General features: G+C 40.0%; 1 protein-coding gene across 5 annotated transcripts in view; it reads right to left on the reverse strand.

The window, feature by feature from the left end:
• The window catches only part of LOC309658986 (uncharacterized protein), a gene marked incomplete at its 3' end in the record, with an annotated part of 321,204 nt that overhangs the window by 233,877 nt on the left and 71,176 nt on the right, over window positions 1-16,151 (reverse strand). For all 5 annotated transcript variants that reach the window (XM_082458302.1, XM_082458303.1, XM_082458305.1 and 2 more), the window contains exon 3: window positions 7,040-7,104. In XM_082458302.1, coding sequence (XP_082314428.1) covers window positions 7,040-7,104 — 65 coding nt within the window. The remainder of the gene's footprint in view (window positions 1-7,039; window positions 7,105-16,151) is intronic.

Consider the following 16,151-nt stretch of genomic DNA (forward strand, 5'->3'; position numbering starts at 1 on the left):
GGCTCCTTGACTGGTAAACACATGCACGCACACACACACACACACACACACACACACACACACACACACACACAAACACTAGCCTGAATAAAAAATCCAGTATCAGTAGCTACATATACCCCATTTTATTTCCTCTCACTAAGATATGACATAAAAGATTTAAAGCAATTTAGGAAAAGAAGAAAGAATAACCTATGCATTGTCTTGTAATGATTATTTTTTTAACTTAATTTAGAATAGTGCCCAAGTTGTTTGTAATGCCTGTATAAATACTGCTTTGGTCTCATCAGTATTTTACGATCTTTTCTGGTGTTCCCATTGTCCAAAGACCTCAAATTACAGAAATCATTTCCTTTTAATTAGGTTTTTATTTAATTTTTAATTTTTTGGCCATGCCACGCAGCATGCGGGATCCTAGTTCCCCAACCAGGGACTGAACCCGCATCCCCTGCAGTGCAAGCACAGAGTCCCAACCACTGGACCACCAGGGAAGTCCCTAATTAGGTTTTTTTTAAGTTGCTGCCTCCACCCAGGAAAGCGAAAACAAGAGGGACCACCAACTAGGGACCATCAAACTAAAAATAGCCCTGTAGATAACCACAGGCCCCACCCTGCACCTCTCTGTTCAGATTACAGGTGTTAAGTGTTAGGGTGTGTGTTTTGCTAAAACCATGGCCTCAAATTCCTAAACACACACTCACCAGTCCTGCTCTCCACCATGGCCTACATTCTCCAGATCAAGGAACAACCGTCCACCTTGCCTCCCCGTCAGCTCCTGCACACACTCAGCCCTGCTCTTCCATAGCCCCTCAGCCCTGTCACTTCTGATAGCCCCTTCCTCAGTCCTGCGTGGCTGCAACGGGGAACATTGGTGGAGGACACCGAGCCAGCAAGCTACCTTCAACCCCAGCAGGAACTGGAATGCTACTCAACAGTCCCTTCTGGAGCCCACTTGTGAGCAACTAACTGTTCCTGGCCCCCCGAACAGTTTAGTAAAACCAAGCCTTCCTAACCTTTTTGCCCCGTGGCCAGTGCCACTCTCTTCACAAAGACTACTGAGATCATCAGTGTGAACTTCCTCAACATCTCACACCTCTCCAGCCCACGCTTTTACCTATTTTTATCCGTATCCATCTGTGCCAGCTTTCCTCTCATTCCAAAGGAAGTGACCTCCCTTTTCTGGTTTCTGGCTAATTCCTTCACCTGTGCTGGCAAATTCTACCCCTCCCACATAGTGCAGAATCACCCTTATTCTTTCTCTCTCTAGTTTCACTACTTCCCCACACACCCAAGAGTTCATTCTTAAAACCACCAAACAAAACTCCACCATCCCTATTTTTCCCTTTCCCCTCGCAAAAAGCACAGAGGACAGTTCCAGCCCAGGTCCACTTCGCGCCTCCTGCCCACTCTTCCACAGACTGCAATCTGGATCCAACCCTACCACTCCACTCAAGGGGCTCTGGCAAGACTGTAACACCACCCTCACACACACACACCCCCCAGGTGCTAAATCAAATGCTTTTTTTTCTTTCCGTGAAAACCTTAGCTGACCTCTTTGTGGCAGTTGACAGTATCAACCACTCCCTTCCTCTTGAAATTTTCTTCTCTCTTGGCTTATAATTCTTGCTTCTCCTCTTAACAAATATGACTATATTTTCCTTTTCTCATTCCCCTTTTTTTGCCTCCTGTTCTGTTGCTGTCCTCCTAAGATGCTCATGCTCCCTATGGCCCTAACGTTGGCCTTCTACTCATTGCTCTGAGCATATTTTCCTTAGAAAGTTCCACCTCCCCAATATCCATTCTGAAGCCGCTGCTCCTCATGGAGCTATAGACCCATACAGCCAGCTGTCTTCGGGGCATCTCGAGGGTAACAAGTCTCACACTGACATAATTCCCCTCATTCCCAACCTACCCACCCCCACAAACCAACAACCCAACCCTCCTGATTTCTCTTTCTAAGTGAATGCGAGCACCATCTGCCTAATTCCACCCAAGTGGGATCCCTGAGAAGTATGATGGCAGCTACTCCACGTTCATTCAGTCAGTCCCTGAAGCTTATATAATCAACCTCCTTAACATCATTACCATCTACTCTCCCCTTCTTCATTCCCATTGCTTCTGCCTTAATTCAGACTCTTTTCATCATTAACATTAATAAGAACTACGTTTACTGAGAGTACTGTACGCTGAGAACTTCACATACATAATTCTCACAACGGAAAATAGGTACGGAGGTACTGTTACCCATATTTTTACAGATGAAAAAAACTGACACTCAGAAAAGAAACCCAGCCGCCCAAGTTCACTCAGTCAGGAAGTGGTAGAGCCAGGGTCTATCCAAATTTAAGTCTTCCTGGCTGCAAAGTTCACATTCTCTCCTCCATGTTAGCAACTTCCTGTTGCAATAGCTTTCTAACTGGTTTCCCTATATTTTGTCTCACATGCCGAGTCTAACGCAATCTATCAGACAAAATCAGCTTTCCTTTTTTAAAAATCATTTTTATTGTGAAAATAATACATATTCAGAAAAAGTTCATAAAATAAGGATAGCTTAAATTATTATAAAGTCATCTTTCTAAAATGCAAATCTAATCTTATTCCTGACATTTTCCTAACCTTTTCAAAGTCTCCCCACTGCCCTTCGGGTAAAGTCAAACCTCAGCAAAGTGCAGAGGGTCCTCTGGGATGCCACCTCGGCCTGCACCTCCGCCTCATCTCCCACCAGGCCACATGTCCCACCCTATGCTCCAGCCTCACAGACTGCACCTCCACGCTCTGGGCTTTGATCTGACCTGGCTCCCAACTGAGAATCTGGGGTGTGTTCTTCTCCACTCCTTGCTATACCCCCTCCACTGGATACTTACTTTCCTTTTCGGGAACTATGTCTTACTGTTCTTTTCAGAAGATGCTGTGTCTAAAGAGAAAAGGACTCTTGGCATCACTGCATGGACAAAGCAGTGCAGCTCATAAAAGACTCTGCTGTTCACATGGGTCATCAAAACCAGTGAAATTCTAACATACTTAGGACATGTTTACTCTGTCCAAAAAAAAAAAAGTGGAGATTTGAGGCAATCATTGTTTGTCACTTATGGTGAGTTGGAGGAAGGACTCTACTTTGACTAAAGACTACACTTCAGTAATTTCCACTCATAGTCCCTCACCACCCCAAAACTCAGGTCAAATCGGTTAGTAATGTTAATTATTATTGCCATTATTTTATGCAACCCATCTAGCTATATAAGCTAGAATCCTCAGACACATCCTTGACATTTCCCTCCTTGCCCCCTCAACCTATCACAATGTCCTATTTTGCTTCCTAAACTATCTTTTGAAACTGTCCACACCCAATGATGCTGGTCATCTCCAGCATCACTGTCCTCATGCAAGCTACCCTTGTGTCTCAGCTGGAGCACCTGGTTAGCTTCTTAGCTGGTCCACAAAATACACTCTGGCCCCTTCTCATCCATTCTCCATTTTGGAGCTAATTTTGCAAAACACAAATATGATCATATCACCACCCCACCCTCATCCCTGCATGATTAAACTTTTTAATGTCTTTACTTATACGACAAAGCCAATGCTCTTTGGCAATATTTCCAGCCTCTAGAACAAGATTTGGCATACAATGGGCATTCAATACGTTTTAATTAAATGAATAAATGAATATAACCTTCATCTATACTCTTCATTTCTCTAATTGAGAATTCCAGAACTGACTTTCTTTCAGATCTATGTTCCCTCTAATCACTTGGCTTTTCCCTCTGTTTTTCACTCTCTGTCTTTCCTCCTTCTCCAAGTTAATTCCTACCTTCTTCCTTCATATCAGAATGTAACCATCATGTCTCCAGAGCAGCCTTCCCTAACCAACCTGACTAGTCCAAAGTCCTCCGTACAGGCTTTCATTGCATCATGAGCCTCTTCTCCACAGTGCTCACCACACTTGCAGTTTTATATGTGCTTGTGTAATGACTTTACTGATGTCCACTGCCCTGCTAGCCTGTAGCACTATGAAGGCAGGACTGTGTCTGTTTTCCCTCATCAATATATCCCAGGTACTTAGCACAGTGTTTGACATTCAGGAGACATTCAATAAATAGTGAACTGATTAAGAGACGCATTATAAATTAATGTGCAGAGTGCCCACCCCTTTTACAATTGCATTTTAATATAGATCTGGAACCTAGAAGCTCATTTGAGAGTCAAATCACAGAAAATGGTTATCTTTCTGCTCTCTTTTCTTTGAAAGCCCTTAATGAAGTCAAAAGTACAACTTCTGAACTCCCAGGACACAATGCTTTTAAATATTATTTCATCTGAATAGTTACAGGACACTTGTCCTTTTTTAAAAGATACTTTTCTGGGTTTTGAGATCCCAAAAATAAAGAAGGAGGCAAAATTTGCAATAATTAGCCTGAATAAAATAAAAATCTCTCTAACCTAAAGCAAGATCTTTCATATTACCAATGAAGTATAAAATTTTTTCTGGACAAAAAAAAACCTATTTAGGTTTAAATACAAATAATGAGGCTTGATGCTTCTTGGGGTTTACTGGTGTGCATGCAGGATATTTGTTTTTAAAGAAATCACAATGTTTTAAGCATCAATTCATGTAGTTTGTCATATTCCTGACATTTCTAGGAAAAAATTAAACCATTAAATCATATAATTTTTAAAAGACTGATGTTAATATGTTTTTATAGGAACTATGTCTTATTAATCTTTTGGTAAGATGCTTTGCCAAAACGAAAAGAGGTCTTTTGCCACACTGCAGGCCAAAGGCAGAGCCATCCATTACAAATACTGCCACTTGCATGGGAATGAATCATCAGAAACAGAGAAGTCCTAACACACTTAGGGCATATCTTTCTTCTCTGAAATGGAGATTTGATGCAATCATTTTAACTTTTGGATAATTTATAGTGATGTGGAGATGAAGTATAGAGTCCTCTCTGGTTAAAGGCTATACCAGAGCTGTTCCCACCTCTGCCCCACAACTCAGGTGTAGAACTGACTTAATAATACTCATGACACTCTGGCCTGATAGGTTGGTGCTATGTCCCTCCCTTGTATTTATTTCTTTTAGTCATGATTCCCTCAACCATTCCTCTCCCTATGGGAAGCACGCACTCTAACATGTTTACTATCTAAGTCATTGGATATATATATGTATCTTTATAAAGTACAAACACTGGCCTACAAGGCCATCCATGATCTGGTGCCCACTAACTCTGACTTTGTCTCCTCCCATTCTCCCACATCTCATTCTACTTTAGCCACTCTGGCCTCCTAGCTATTTCTTGAACTTACTATGCCCACCTCAGGGCCTTTGTCCTTGCTGTTTCTTCTGCCTGACACACTTATTGCTCAATCCACATGGCTCACTCACTTCCTTCATGTGTTTGTCCAAATGTCATTTTGTTTTTAAAAAGGCGGAGGGAGAGAACTTTCCCTAATTGTCCTATTTTAAAGAGTAATCCCCCTTATCACTTTCTGCCTCTGTATCTTGGTTTTACTCTGTTATAGTTATTGCCACCTGAGATACTTTTTGTACCTATCTATGCTTTTTGTCTTTCTCCTTCACTAGCATGAGAGGCAATAGGGCAGCCTGGTTAAAAGGCAGACCCTAGAGATAGAGTTACTAGGCTTGCATTCTCACTCTACCACTTATTATGTGGTAGAGTACACAGCAGGCAGCCCTATGCCTCAATTTCCTCTGCTCTAAAATGGGGATGATGATAGTATTTACTTCATATGGTTACAATTTGATCTGGCACACTATCTACACTATTTAAGTATTACCTGCTATTACTATTTTACATTTATTTTTATTATTAGAATTAAGCTCCATGAAGGCAGGGACTCAGTTTTCTTTGTATTCCCTTTTACTCATTAAATAAATGCTATTTTGCATGTGCATGGTTTTTTAAAGAAAAAATTTTAGGTATAACATGCATATAGAAAAATGAACATGGTACATACACAGCTCAGTGAATTTTCACAAATAAACCCATGAAACTACCACACCTGTTAAGAAATAAAACATTACCAGCTCACCAGAAGCCCATCCCAATAACTCTAACCTCCCCCAAAAGGAAACCACTATCTTGACTCCTATCATTATAGATTAATTTTGCCCATTTTTAAAATTTATGTAAATAGAATCATATAGTTGGTACTCTATTGTAACAGACTTCTTTCATTAGTTGTAGCATGGAACAGTCATTTATTCATTCTCATGACTGTATAGTATTCCAGTGAATACTGTATTCCATTATAGTCTTCCAACATGGAACTATACCATCATTTATTTACCCATTCTCTAGCTGATGGACACTTGGGTGGCTGGTTTCCAGTTTGGGACTGTTAATGAATGGTGTTGCTATGAATATTCTCAGAAACGTCTGGCGCACATTGGCATTCATGTGTATATACCTAGAAGATGAGTTTACTGGGAAATAAGGCATGCTTTTGTTTAGCTTTAGTAGATCCTGCTCAAGTTTTCCCAAATGGTTGTACCAGCTTACACTCCTTATAGCACGAGGTGAAAGTTCCAGTGTTCATGTATTTTTAAGTAACATAAATATTATACAATAGATTTTGTTCTCTTTCCCACTTTTTTCACTGAATACTACACTTTTAAGGTCTATATATGTTGCTGTACACTTATTCCCTCTAACTACTGCATAATATTTAGTATTATGCTTCCATCAATTGAATTCTTTTTCTGATTATTTGGAATGGTGCTTGTCAGTGTAGCAGGCTTTTGTTTGCCTGCCCAGCAACCATTCCCTCTTCTTCCATCCTGACAATGAACTGTGCTCATCTACATAGACAAGTGCTCCAGCCCCAGCCCTCAGAGGTGACTCTTAGGTCATCCAAACAAATCCGGTACTTTTATTTCGGTTGTGACCCTCTTCTGGCCAAAGAGACTTGAAGAGAAGTCTGTGCAGGATGGAACAGTGGGAAACATGCTTCTTCTGCAAAGGTTTCTTACTTAGTTTTTCTACAGAAACACAAGGAAGATGTTCTCTTTTCTTACCTGGACATTGGTGTGAGATTGTGATAGCTGGAACTGCTACAGCCATCTTGTGACCAGGGAGGGAGCTGGATGAAAGATGAAAAAAACTGAGTCAATCATTATAGCACTAAGGCAGGAGCCATGCTACTTCCAGACTTGTTAGATGAGAAAATTATTTTAATTGGATTTTCTTACTTGCAACCAAAATGGTCCCATTACAACAATTAAAATATTAGCATTGGCTTGTTCTTTAAAAGCTATTTTGTATTTAAAGTAGATTCATATAACACTATATCTCAGCCCCTTTACTTTGTTTTATATAATTTCAGTTTGATACCCTTTATTGACTATGAGTTTAATTTTATGACACTGATCACCTAGCAAACAGTATCTCTTTCAACTTATTGTTCATCATGTGCAACTTTTTCATTTATAATTTTAGAACATAGTTGACTTTGAACAAATATGATCTGCTAACTAAAAGATACCAAAACACATTTGAATTAGTGTTTTAATCTTGTATCTTAGAAAAAGCATGTTAGCCCAAAATTTTCAAAATATTAATAGTCATGTCTTCTAAAATAAACATATTTCATAAATTTTAGAGGAACTTTGTTTTATTAATTTTAATTTTTGTGCAGGTGATACATACATTGATATAATATACAATGTCACTTACATGGATTCTTGATTTATTTAAGTCTGTTATAGGCTAATTAAAATTTCAGCATTTTATCTTCACACAGTATAAAATAATATAATTACACTCGCTGGAAGACATATTCAGTGTTAGGCACTGAAACTGGGCCTTTGTAAGCATGATTTAATTTTACTTCTATGAGGTATTTTTATTCTAAGTTTTAGAAGAATGAAATGACACACAGAGAGGCTTTGCAGTAAGTAAGGAGCAGGGCTGGAATTTGAACTCAGCCCCATGAGATTATAAAACACATGCTTTTAGCCACTTTGCTATATGATTCATCTAATTTTTTACTGTGATAACTACATGCATATTTAACACCAGATGAGAGGTGCCATAACAAAGTTTTAGCCCTTTAAAGTAAGCTAAAACAATAATTATAATATCTAACATTTATTGGGCACGTCCTGTGTGCTATGCAATTGTTCTGAATGTTTTAAACATATTTACCAATTTACTCTTTGCCAGATTTATCTTTAGATAAATAATGAATTATTTGAGTATAAACAGAGCAGCCTCAAAGAAAAGTAGGACTCAAATAATATTCTGATCATATTTAACATAGACATAAACTGGAGGACAATTATTGTTTCATTGTATCACTTAGGAACTTTTTCTATTGTAATGGACCAAAAAAGTCCCAAATCAAACCGACTTAAGCCAAAAAGAGACCATTGACTTAAAAAGAGACTATTGACTTATGTGACTGGGAAATCTCCAGAGGCAGAGCTCCTCTAAGTAGGGATGGATTCTGGGCTCCAAAATGTCCCACAGCTCATTTTTTCCATCTTTTCGTTCTATCCCTATCAGCTACCCCCATTCTGTTGGCTTCTTTCTCAGACTCTAGTTGGTGGTTCCTGTCACCTCCAAGTACTCCCCTTCTGATGGCAAGATAAGAGGCAGCAGCTCCCACCTCACATATATTCAAGTTCAAAGCCAGAGGGACTTTTCTAACAGTCCTAGTATTACTCTGACTGCCCTGGCTTAAGTCACTGCCCACTGAAACTATCCTGTGGCAAAGGTGCAATTCCCTTACTTTTGGTTACAAGTAAGGAGATTCTGGTGAGGACAGGGAAACTCACCGATTGCCTTAGGCCAGAGTCCTGGCTCTACCTCTAGGACCAAAGGGTGAGGCTTCAGCCATATGAACTGGGAATAGGGGCAGAGAGGTGGGTCCTCAGAAGAAAATCAGTGAAATGAATGCTATTGCAGATGGTCCTCCAATGAACCACACCTCCTGTTTTTCACACCTTTTGTAGTCCCCTCCCTTCAAATCTGGGCCCTTTGACTAGATTTTTTTTTTTTAATAGACGCTTATTTTTAAGAAAAGTTTTAGATCTATAGAAAAAATAAGGTCATAGTACACACAGTTCTCACATCGCCCCTCACTGAATTTCTCCTATTATTAACATCTTATATTTTCATGGTATATTTGTTACAATTAATGAAAACTTATTAATACAGTATTATTAACTAAAGTCCGCAGTAATTTATTCAGATTTCCTAAGTTTCCGCCTAATGTCATTTTCTGTTCCAGGACTGCATCCAATATACCACATTACATTTACTTGTCATTGTCTCCTTTGTTTCCTCTTGGTTGTGACAGTTTTTCAGAATTTGTTTTTGACGACCTTAACAGTTTTGAGGAATACAGATCAAGTATTTTGTAGGATGTCCTTCTATTGGAACTTGTCCGATGTTTTTCTCATAATTAGACTGGGGTTATGGGTTTTTGGAAGGAAGATCACAGGAGTAAAGTGCCATTTTTATCACAACATATCAAGGATACATATTGTCAACATGATTTATCACTGTTGATACTGACCTTGATCATACGGCTGAGATGCTCTTTCTTTCCCCTGTTCTAGTCTGTGCTGTTTGGAAGGAAGTCAATAGGGGCAGCCCCCACAAGGAGTAGGGATTCATGCTTCTGCTTCTTGAGGGTGGAATATCTACATACATAAATTATTTGGAGTGCTGCTTCAAGGGAGATTTGTCTTTTCTCCCACATTTACTTATTTATTTATTTAATCATTCATTTATATCAGTATGGACCCAATGGATCCCTATCTTATATTGTACTTTGGTTGATAATCCAATATTATGTATTTATTTTATTGCTCAAATTGTTCCTGCTTTGGCTGTCGGGAGTTACATAGGTTGGCACCTGTGTATGACTAGCTTTCTACTAACTGAATGAAACAAAAGTGATACTTCCAAAGCTGGGTTATCAAAAGCCTTGAAGCTTCTGCAAGAGTCCCTTGAACCTTTACTCTAGGAGAAACAGCCACCATGTAAAAATTCTAACTACCCTGAGATTGTACTACCATGAGGAATCCCAAGCTAGCCATGTGAAGAGGTCATGTGTTAATAGAAAGAGAGAGAGACCACTTTCTAGCTCTTCCAGCCATACTAGCCCAGGAGCCAAATATGTGAGTCAAGAAGCCATCTTAGGGCTTCCCTGGTGGTGCAGTGGTTGAGAGTCTGCCTGCCAATGCAGGGGACACAGGTTCGAGCCCTGGTCTGGGAGGATCCCACGTGCCGCGGAGCAGCTGGGCCCGTGAGCCACAATTACTGAGCCTGCGCATCTGGAGCCTGTGCTCCGCAACAAGAGACGCCGTGATAGTGAGAGGCCCGCGCACCGCGATGAAGAGTGGCCCCCGCTTGCCGCAACTAGAGAGAGCCCTCGCACAGAGACGAAGACCCAACACACCTAAAAATAAATAAATAAATAAAATAAATTAAAAAGAAAAAAAAGAAAGAAAAGTAATTAGAAATGGACTGCTTACCTTTAAAAAAAAAAAAAAAAAGAAGCCATCTTAGATGTCCAAACCACTCAAGGCTTCAGATTACTCTAGCTCAGCCACCATCCGACTGCAACCACATGAGAGGCTCCAAGCAAGTATTCCAAGCTCAGCAGAGCCCAGTCAACCTACAGAACCGTCTGCAATATCAATGAATTGCTATTTTAAGTCACTAAATTTGGTGACTGTAGTAAAAGATAACTTATGTAGTAAAAGATAACTTAAACAGATGCAAAAATCTATCAGCTGTGGTATTAACTCTCAAATTAGAACAAGTTTTATTAAGCAGCATATGGTGATGATTTTCTTGTTTTATCACCCAGAAGAAATCATTTAACCAGACATATGTGACAAAAAAGTTAATGAATCTTTTTCTTCTCAAATAAAGTTATTTACCTTCTGGGGCTCTTGAGGTAACATTTTGATCAGAAACATTGTTCCATAGAGATAGTTAGGCTTTCTCAAAATATTAATCTCAGTTCAAAACCAGTAATATTAGTCTTGAATAACTCTGTTGCCTGCCTAACAATTAGTCACAGCAAAGTAAATTTTGGAATAGAATTTTAAGGTGGCAGAATCTTTAAGAATCCAGAAACCTGAAAGGTTTCCCAGTGTCATTGTGGGAAATATATTTCTACATTTGAGACAATCTAACTTCTACTGGCACCTTTACAGGGGCATTCTACCAGAGGGCAGAACATGTTGCTTTTCTACACGAACTATACATTTCCAGGAGTTAAGGTTGGGGGGTGGTGGAGGAGATAGGTACACAGTGAGGAAAGAAGCCAAAATTACACTTCCAGAAGAGACAAGTGTCGAGATTAGATTACCAGATACAAGGAGGCTGTCACATCTTTTTTTTTTTTTTTTTCTTCAAGGGAAGATAGATTGGATTTCTATTTTATTCCTGGTTCCCCTTCTCTCTTTATTCATGTTTTCTGTCTCTCATTGAGAACAGTTTGCTCCCAGTTTATTTGCAAATATAATAAGTTTCATTACTACGTATTCCTTGTATCTAAATTTGAAATAATTTGACTTGGCTTGGCTTTAAGTTTATCTTGAGATAATGAACAAAGTATTTGCCTAACAAATTAATAGAATAAACAAGGCTAAGAAGAGTTTATTTCAAAGTAGTTAAGATCAAAATATTTCTGGTCTTAAATATTAACTGTGTGTCTACAAATACATATTGCTAATCTGCAAAAAAGTCTTACCTATGCACAGGAGATTCAACTTGTAAACACATATTAATTAGTTTAAGTTGCCAAAACAATAAAAATATATTTCTTTTTAAATATTCACCAAGAAGGGAGACTTCCCTGGTGGTGCAGTGGTTAAGAATCCGCCTGCCAGTGCAGGGGACATGGGTTCGATCCCTGGTCTGGGAAGATCCCACATGCCATGGAGGAACTGGACCTGTGTGCCACAACTACTGAGCCTGTGCTCTAGAGCCCACGAGCCACAACTACTGAGTCTGTGAGCCACAACTACTGAGCCCACATGCCACAACTACTGAAGCCCGTATGCCTAGAGCCCGTGCTCTGCAACAAGAGAAGCCACCGCAATGAGAAGTATGTGCACAGCAATGAACAGTAGCCCCCACTCGATACAACTAGAGAAAGCCTGCACACAGCAACAAAGACCCAATGCAGCCAAAAATAAATAAATAAATAAATTTAAATAAATAAATAAATATTCACCGGGGCTTCCCTGGTGGCACAGTGGTTAAGAATCTGCCTGCTAATGCAGGGGACACGGGTTCGCGCCCTGGTCTGGGAAGATCCCACATGCCGCGGACCAACTAGGCCCGTGAGCCACAACTACTGAGCCTGCGCGTCTGGAGCCTGTGCTCCGCAACAAGAGAGGCCACAATCGTGAGAGGCCCGCGCACCGCGATGAAGAGTGGCCCCCGCTTGCCGCAACTACAGAAAGCCCTAGCACAGAAACGAAGACCCAACATAGCAATCAATCAATCAATCAATAAATAAATCTTTAAAAAAAAAAAAAAAAAATATTCACCAAGAAGGGCCACTGGAGTCTAGAGAAAGAAGTTTCCCTGAGACCAGAGACAGAGCCCTGAACATGAAGCCTGGGCCTTAGGAGGCATTTAATAAATGTGAACTGAATGAATAAATCAAAGGTTCAGACTTCAATAACTGAAGTTTAGGGATTTATTTAACAGAGATGTCTCAAATGGCAGTTCATGGGCCAAATTCAGGCCACATTCTTGTCTGGTTTGTCTGCATATTGCTATATTTTTATTTTGTTAAAAAGGTAATAAATTCATTTGGTTAAAAATGGTATATAGCAGCGGTCCCCAACCTTTCTGACATCAGGGACCAGTTTCGTGGAAGACACTTTTTCCACGAACCTGGAGTGGGGGAAGGCGGATGGTTCGGGATGATTCAAGCGCATTACATTTATTGTGCACTTTATTTCTATTATTACTACATTGTAATCTATAATGAAATAATTATACAACTCGCCATAATGCAGAATCAGTGGGAGCCCTGAGCTTGTTTTCCTGCAACTAGATGGTGTCATCTGGGGGTGATGGGAGACAGTGACACCTGAAGTGTGTTGCTTATGTCCAGTCTACTCCATAAGATGCAGCTTATCAGTGAGTGCACTTGCCACTCACTGATATGGTTTTGTTATGAGTCTGCAAGCAACTGATTTATTATGGACTCTGTGCAGTCAAACCTCTCTGCTAATGATAATCTACATTTGCAGCCACTCCCCAGCAATAGTATCACCACCTCAGCTCCACCTCAGATCATCAGGCATTATATTCTCATAAGGAGCACGCAACCTAGATCCCTCGCGGGCGCAGTTCACAGTAGGGTTCGTGCTCCTATGAGAATCTAATGCCGCTGCTGATCTGACAGGAGGCGGAGCTCAGGCAGTAATGTGAGCGATGGGGAGCGGCTGTAAATACAGATGAAGCTTTGCTCACTCGCCCACCACTCACCTCCTGCTGTGCGGCCAGGTTCCTAACAGGCCACAGACTGGTACCAGTCCATGGCCCAGGGTTGGGGACCCCTGGTATATAGTTAAAGTCTCACTCCCACCTTGTGTCTTATCTACCCATCTGCCCCCAACTTCTCTCAAAGTAATCTCTCTTTTATTAGTTTCTTATGTATTCTAGAGTTTCTTTAGGGCAATGGTAAGAAAATATGCATAGATAATCTTAATTTCTCCTTTTTTACACAAAGGTAGAATATTATACATGATGTTTTTATCATCCTTTTTTCACTGAATTTAGACTCGGAGATCTTTTTCTCTATCACCCTAAACTAGTCAATTTCATTCACTGCTTTCATGCCCAGCCATGGTAGGCATTTGATTTATAGCTAGAGTAATACTACCAAAGGCAGAGTGGGAGAAGAGACTTGTTTTGCCCAATTCGTCACATCAGAGTAGCTGAGCAGGAGTGGAAAGGCCACTACATAGTAAGATTTCTTAAACATAGGAAGCTCATCCTCCTACATGTGAGTTACAATGAATGAATTACAAATACGACATCCACAGATGGTTAGCTGCCCCACTTCCCACCTTACACACACACACACACACACACACACACACAGACCTGGAAATGCGTGATAATGTCAGAATTCCTAAGTGATAAAATCTCAACACTTCCCTCCCTTTTCTCTAAGTGCCCAACCCCTCTATGCCAACTCCCCACAACACACTTTCCAGAGGTGAATTCACCAGATGTAGTGTTTCCCAGACTCAAGAATTTTAGGAGTCTTGTTAAAACTTCGGATTCCCAGCCCTATCCCTTGGATATTCTTATCAAGGTTCTGAATCTTTGCTTTTAGGGAAGAATATTTTAAGATGCTAAATACGTACTCATGCCTGTGTTGAAACAGTTCTCTTAGGGACTAGTCATTATAATTAGATCCTGAGTACCTTATTAGATGTCTTTTCTAATGGCTATTTTAAAGAAATCTTCTTTTAGAGAAGAGCTTCTCACAGTTTTTCACTGTGATAACATAAAAAGTTAATACTTGTTTGGCACACTGAAGGCCACTGTCAGCCAGAAGCAACAGATGCAGGGGTTTTAGAAGGATGGCAAGATGAAAAGTGGTATTTCATAGTACAGTGCTTGGGAAATTTTGCTTTAGAGTATCTTGAGGGGAAGGAGAAAGGAAAGTGGTATTTGTTTAGCTCTTGTATGCCTGGTGCTATGCTTAAAACTAAGGCTTTTATCTTGCATACACTCTACTAAGCATAGACAGATGTGTATTACTTCCTTCATTTTAAAGAAAAACAAACTAAGACAGTTGGTTTTAGATCAAACCTCTTCCAAAGGTAGAGTCAAGAACTAGAATTTGAACTGACATCTCTGGCTCCCATGTCCAAAACTTTTTTAGCATTGCCTCAAACGGTAACCAATACATATCTCAAAGATTAAGGAATGTTCAAGAAAAACTCAAATGACACAACCTCTCCTGGATATATTTTGGCTTCAACCCTAGTTGCTGGTACTCATAACACAATTCTCTTTGTGGTCGCCAGTCTCCAAGCTGGCTCCCAGTGGCCCCCAGGGACCCTGCCTTTTGGTATTCATGCTCTGGTATTCCTCCTCCCACATTCTATCAGGATTGGTCTGTATGACCAATAAAATACAGCAGACACAATGATATGTGACTTCAAATGTTAGGTCACTCACTCTGGGAGAATCTAGCTCCCATGAGGTGAGGATACTTGAGCAGTCTCATGGAGAGGCCCTCATGGTGAGGAACTGCCAACAGTCATGGGAATGAGCCATCTTGGAATCAGTTCCTTCAGTACCAGTCAAGCCTTCAGATGACTGCAGTCCCAGCTGATCTCTTAATTGCAGCTTCATGAGACACCGTGAGTCAGAGCCCCCCAGCTAATCTGCTCCCAGATTCCTGACTCACAGAAACTGTAAAATAATAACATGTTTATTGTTTTAAGCCACCAACTGTTGTAGTAACCTGTTATACATCAATATATAACTAGTACAGGTTTCTATTACATAGATTGAAAAACAAAACACAGTAGATATTTGCCTGTTACATTGATATATTCCATAGTCACTTGAGGGAAGAAAAAAAAGCAAGATTTTTGTCTCTAAATAAATAAATAAATGAAATATTTTTAAAAGATTTTTGTTACACTTTCCAAACACTGTTAACCTTTTATTTTGCTTTATCAAGGACTGGTACTGAAAATAGAACAAAAACAGCAGGGCAAGGTCACTTCAACTAAATAGTGAGGGTAAATATCTGCATGAATTTGATGTTTGAACCAGTATGACTGAAAAATAAAATAACCTACCAAGTGGGTGGGAGAAGTGGTTTTGTAAATCCAGCTCAGTGCTGTGCCAGACTCTGACATACAGCTTCTGATGACAAACTATGTCTGCAGGCTAAAGATGTAGTACATGTTTGCTCATTGGTTTATCAACTAGAAAACAAGGACCATCTGTTAATTACCATCAGAAGACCTGAAGAGAGAAAATAAATGGAACTGAATTTTCCTCTGTCCAAGGTGGTTTTTTTTTTTCTGTTTCTTTCTTTCTTTATTTTTTTGGTCATGCTCTGGGAAAAGAAACCTATAATTAGGTCTAAAGAAAGTTCATTTAAATCTGTGA

The sequence above is a fragment of the Balaenoptera physalus genome (genome assembly GCF_965194825.1).
Source record: "Balaenoptera physalus genome assembly, chromosome: 3".
In the NCBI taxonomy this organism is placed as follows: domain Eukaryota; kingdom Metazoa; phylum Chordata; class Mammalia; order Artiodactyla; family Balaenopteridae; genus Balaenoptera; species Balaenoptera physalus.